The sequence below is a fragment of the Candoia aspera genome, chromosome 4, assembly GCF_035149785.1.
Source record: "Candoia aspera isolate rCanAsp1 chromosome 4, rCanAsp1.hap2, whole genome shotgun sequence".
NCBI lineage: Eukaryota > Metazoa > Chordata > Lepidosauria > Squamata > Boidae > Candoia > Candoia aspera.
This window is the reverse complement of record NC_086156.1, coordinates 83,631,039-83,637,106: the sequence shown is the minus strand read 5'-3', so window position 1 is coordinate 83,637,106 and position 6,068 is coordinate 83,631,039. Positions and strand designations below refer to the sequence as shown.

The 6,068-nt window shown below is 42.3% G+C and overlaps 1 protein-coding gene across 1 annotated transcript in view; it reads right to left on the bottom strand.

Moving 5' to 3' along the window:
* Positions 1-774: 774 nt before the first annotated feature.
* NGFR (nerve growth factor receptor) overlaps positions 775-6,068 on the bottom strand; it is a 70,961-nt gene continuing 65,667 nt past the window's right edge. Inside the window, exon 8 of the mRNA XM_063300835.1 lies at positions 775-4,160. Within this exon, the coding sequence (XP_063156905.1) occupies positions 3,859-4,160 (302 nt within the window). The 3' untranslated portion in view covers positions 775-3,858. The remainder of the gene's footprint in view (positions 4,161-6,068) is intronic.

Below are 6,068 nucleotides of genomic sequence, written 5' to 3'. Positions count from 1 at the left end.
GGATAAGAATGTTCTTGGGATAAGATACTGACAGAATAAACAAACGAAGAATCAGAGTGATTTGAACTACAAACTGTAGTTCAACCAAGATTGGAGAGAGGGTTCCAATTTTGGAGGAAGAAATTCTACACTGGAACCTTCCTTGAGAGCAACTAAGAACATCTTTTTCCAACAAAAGAGGCATGGAGGTAAGGTTATTCCTGGATTCACCAAGTCTAGCAACCCAACTGCCTTCCCTAAGTAACATGGATTCTATTTCAGCCTAGAAGCTAGTGTGTGTGTCTGTGTGCGTTTGTGTGTGAGAGATATGTTTGGGTACACACACACATACACACACAAACAGATTTTTTAAATAGCCCTGAGAAAAGCCACCAATCATTCTCCTTCCACCCTGCTAGCAGGAGACTGCAATGATATTGAGCTTTTTGGATATTCTGGCATCCAAACCCACAAAGGAGATCCACAGGTTTACTGTGCCCACCTCCAGTCCAATACAGCGAATAAGATGCAGACATACACCAACAATGATTTATAATAAAGTGTCATTTTCCCATTTTATTCTCTTCGACAACATACCTTTACAACTAAGCATGGCTCCGATATACTGTAGAGATCCTATTACCTATCCAGGGTAATTCCACTCCATGTAAAATAGGCCAAATTCCAACCATGTAGGCTGTGTATTTCCCTGCCCTATCCCTTCATACTTCCATCTCCTCTTGGGGGGCTGTTAGCATAAGAACTCACCATCCTTTAACTTCCTGGGTTAAAGAAAAGAAAAAAAATGTTGTTGTACTCCAAAGGTACTGTCTTTCGCTGACACTGTGTCCTTATTAGCCACGTCTGAGGAGGGGTCTTCATATGCAAGCACTAACAGCACCAATTGATCAGCACGGCTGTGATAATCAACAGGACTGTACAGCATTTCTGATTTCATTCTAGAAAGATGCTTTGAAGGACAAACATAGTACTTCTCTGCAACATTTTAAAGCAGTCACACATCTTCTCCTAGGATCATGCAGCTGAAACATGATTGTGGGAAGAACTGCAGCTGTTGCATAACACAGTTACAATATGACACATTTATACATCATAGTTTTATTATTGAGGAATACTAATCATCCAGTCTCTTATATTTATTGGTTTGCTTGTTCCTGTTCTGTCTTCAGAACAATAAGGAAGCATAGCATGTTGGGGGTAGGGGGCTTTCTTCTGCAGAGGATAGACAGCAAGCTCCAAACTCAGACTGTATATTGTGTCCTGTGCCAAAATTTACCTGCTGACCTAAGATAAATTCTATTTGCTACACTCTGAAACAAACTGAATTCCAGTGGGGCTTCTATCTTGCTTCTTTTTATCTGTGGAGATTTGGAGGTTCCAGAAGAAAAATGACAGACTTACTGCAGTACGTCTTAAAAGGCAGAGTTGTTCAATGGCCAAGCACGTTCGAGAAAAGCAAAAACGTTTGGCACACTATTGCTTCTTTCAGGACAGTCACTGCACAACAAGGCCCACAGCTCCCCAAGAAGAGATAAGGGCTGCTTGAGTGACCTCCAGATTGTATACCAAGAGGAGGCTGAACTAGATTGTAAGTTGGACCTCTGAGGTAAAGCCCTGCCTTGTGTGGAGAAGTTCCAGGTTCGATGTCCTTCGTACCGCTAAAAAGGGATCTTGGGTTGACATGAAAAGGCTTCTGTCTGAATAAATGAAGGCAGCTGCCAGATCAGAGAATATTAGGCTAGGTGGGCCAGTAGTTTGACTCAAAACAAGGCAGGCCACAGGTACTTCTATTACCTCCATATTTTCTTTCTAAACAATTTAGCCATTGGATTTATTACTAGCTCTGCTTCTGGCTCCTTTATTATGATTATTGTTGTGTGATGGCAACAGCTCACAAATAAAGACATGGCTTTATAAAAAGTGCTAAATAGAAAACAAAAAACATAATTAACTTTCCTCAATCTGTTTTGTACCATCCTATTTAAAATTGCTACTAAGTTTTGTCGAAAGCAAAAACGTCAAGGTTAAAATAGAAGTTTCGGATGAGGCAAATCAATAAAACTAGAATGCTGGAAGGAAAATGGTCAGAAGGGCAACACTTTGTTCAGAGACTTCCATGCTTCCCTAACCACCTTCTTGGTTGAGATAGGAAATTAACTTGAATTCCTAACTAACATTCCCCAGGAAGTATTCCTATTACTTTCACAGTATATATTTATATATGCGTGTGTGTGCATGCATGTGATGGAGGAATTTCTTCTCCACAGTTTTAATTCAGAGGAACAAGATGAGCAGCGAAACAATCCCCATGAACAGCCCAGTCAATTGTTTAAAACACTGTCAGCTTTCAAATGCCACCATTTTTTTTTCATCAGGACTACTTGAATATTCAGAATAAGAATAAAGGAAACCAACATGGATCTTGTAATACAGAGGGGAAGAATTGTTCAGTTCCAGTTCATTTTTTTCTTGCCCAAGGGCTTTTGGTGAGTCTTGTTAGCTTGTAGAATACCTCCCCACCGTCCTACCCCATGGTTCTTTTCAGATCCCTCTAATATTTAAGAAATGGAAAACACCAGGGTGTTCTGGTGGTGGTAGATCACTTGATGCAGGAATAACATTCAACAAAGTTCTACCTCTGAGAGCAGCTACAACATTTTCATATAGATTGCTCCCCACTTTATGCATTAAGGCCACTAAGGGATTTTTTTGTTTGTTTCCCCTTTTAATGCAACAGAGGTAACAGCTTCATTAACCCACAGTGATTGGTTTACCAGTTCGTGGAAGAACACCGAGGGTGTGGCATCATCAAAGCAACATCCCTTGGAAAACCAGTGAATATGTCTGACCACTTGCCTTGTTTGTTTCTGGCTAGCTCCACTCTTCAGTGTGGCTTATCTGGCTCCTTTAAGCAAGGGTTTATATGGCTTGGCTGGTTTCAGTCAAACCCCGGAAGAGAAAAATAGAACAAGGGTTTTTTTTTTTTTTAAAAAATGCTTATTGAGCTAGAGAGGAATGCCTCTGACAAGAAAACAAGGGCAGGATCAAATATAGTCTTGATGTGGTCACCAATACTTGGATGGAAATGTGGTTATTTTCTCTTTGGGCTCCATCCCTAAACTTCTCACTTTGATCTTCACAGAGTCAGTTTTGATAGCTAGCAACCTGGTCTACATTTCTTCCCTCCCCACCCAGGAACCCTCCAGGAAGCTGTCTCAAAACAAATGTTCACTCTGTCCTCTTAACTCCATATGTCCCCTTGTTTCAGGCCCAGCATTCCTGTTCTTTCTGCCTTCTTTGAATCCTTCATCATTTTGTAACATATCCGGCTGGTCTCCTTGTTATTTCCTGATTTCAGATGTGCTTAAATAGGGTAAGCTGGTGACTGGAGGAAAGATGATGTGCAAGTGTAGAAAGAGAACTTACGTAGATGAGAACACGGGAGAAGCACATGGGATAAATGTCAGAGGCACCTGAAAGAAAAGTCAAGCAATTGGCTTTGGATGGATGTCTTTCTTCACCCTCACCTCGGTTCAGAATCAGCAGCCCACTGTCAGTCCAGGAGATTTTAAGAAGCACATACAGTACAAACAAGACATCTACTCCAACTGCCTTCCTCCATTTTCTTTTACCATCTTATTGTCTGTTACTAACTAGCAAGAGCTATTAGATGAAAATACCAGGCCAGTAGGGCAGAAAGGGGAAAACAATAATAACTGAACCAGTGCTTACAGGATTGTTCCAGTGTCCCCAGAAAGAATGAGCTCTACTTTTCCTTCACATGTTCTTCCAAGAGGCACCAGTGAGGCAGGAGAAATGTGGAGCTAACTCAGAATGCCTCTGCCCCCTTTCCCTCCTTCACACTGGTGAACTAGCAGTGGATTCACTGTAAAGACTCTCCACAATGTCCCCCCTTTGGATTTTGCGCAAGGCTGAATAAAGGGCATCCATGGTGGAACTGTCCTTGCTGGACCAATCAGAGAGCAGCGCACGAACTGGGTATTCCTCTTGTGTAAAGGAGTCTATGTGATCTTCCTTGTAGCCCAGTTCTCCGGCCAGGTGGCGCCATGTCTCCTCTGTGGAACCATTCAACAGCTTTTCAACCTCCTCCCGTTTGTTAGGTGGCAGGCTGGTGTAAAGATTCCCATCTCCTTTAATACCTGAAATTGAGAAATGGGTTTGGGATAGAGAGCACCGAAAGGTTAAAAAGACCTTAACTGCATGGGGGCTACTCACTTACCTATTCCATGTTCCCAAAGTTGGTTTTAGCTAGAAGTGGATGGCTGGGAGCCATTTTAGATTTCCCACAATGCCCCAGAGCAATGTGGCAAGTTTAAAATGAATGGCTTGCAGCTATCCACAATAATCCTCAGCAATTGTGCATGCTCCTGGGGGAAAGCCCAGGAGGGAAATGGGAAAATATCAGATATTATCATGGGAGCCATAGACAGCTCTTTACTGTAGGAACCCCAACATTTGGCTCAGACTGTTTTTGGTCCAGGTCAATTTCACCCTATTTCTGAATTAGTAAAAGGTAAAGGTTTCCCTTGACATTAAGTCCAGTCGTGTCCGACTCTAGGGGGCGGTGCTCATCTCCGTTTCAAAGCCGACGAGCCGGCGTTTGTCCATAGACACTTCCGTGGTCATGTGGCCGGCATGACTACACAGAATGCCGTTACCTGCCCGCCGAAGCGGTACCTATTAATCTACTCACATTTGCATGTTTTCGAACTGCTAGGTTGGCAGGAGCTGGGACTAGCAACGGGAGCTCACCCCGTCAGGCGGATTCGAACCGCCGACCTTCCGATCGGCAAGCCCAGCAGCTCAGCGGTTTAACCCGCAGCGCCACCTGACACTTAAAAAAAAAGATTGGCACAAAAATGTGTAAGTATTGTAGGTGTCTTTCACAGTAAAATATCTATGTTTATTTGCATTTCATGTACAATTCCTTTGATGAGATATGCTTTTAGATAAGCATGCTAGTGTCTTTTTAAAATAGCAAACTGCATGAAAACATTCTGAAGAGCATGGAATCATAGATGCTTGTGTTCTGTGAGTTATAAGAAATATAAACAGACCAATAAGCTTCCAAAGGTGAACCATAATTAAGATCTGGATGGAGGTTTTTCTGGGTAATTTCATGAACTTCACTGTGGCAAGGCAGAACATGAATTGTTCTAAATCATCCAGGTAAGATTATATCCACCGTTATTCTCACACTGCCTTTAATGTTCTGTTTTTTTCTTTGTCTGTATCACAATTAATGTTCCAGCTGCCCCATTCTGAACATCTCTCAAATTAAAAATGTACAAATTTTCATTTTAGTTCCAGGATTTCTCTTTTGGTACAAACCCAATGAGTGTGTAGAAAGGAAGAGTGTTGGATCCAAATTTTGAGAGGCCATCATCTGAGAGGCCATCAAGTTGAGAGGCCCAACACAAGGGGGCTTCAAAATGGGTAAAGGACAAAACTGCTCCTTCACCCTTACCACACAGCTCTTTCTAACCTCCAAGTATTTAGTCTGATGGAGAGCTGTACTTGCCTTCCATGGAATACAGCACAGCTTGCTGTGTGATCTGAGATGGCATGGAGAGCTGTATACATTAAAACAAACACTTGTTCAACTTCTCTTCAGGCCTCCCAGCTGAACTTGTGGAGAGCAGAAAAAGAGGACAGGGCTGCCTGTGCAAGCCCACTGTCAGGCAGAGGACATTCAAAGAAGAAAAGAGTGTGGTGTTCTTGAACCTGCTTACTTAAGAAGTGACAGGGCGGTGGGTTTAGATGCATTTCTCCAGCCTCCTTGGCTACTCATGCCTCAAATCAACCCCAAGGGAAAACCTCAGGCCAAAATTCCTCTCATGGGGCTTTTTCAGTAGTGATGTTCTTGTCTCCACTGAGTGGGAGTCCTACCCTTTGTAGGATAATTTCTTGTTCACTTTGAGAAAGTCAAAGAAATGGTCTACCCAGTTTTTCCACTCATGAATTTGTTGGAGGATTTTGAAAGGCCATTTGTGCCCAACTCTGTTCAAGTCATTATGCATTTTTTATTATACTGTTTTTATTATTGT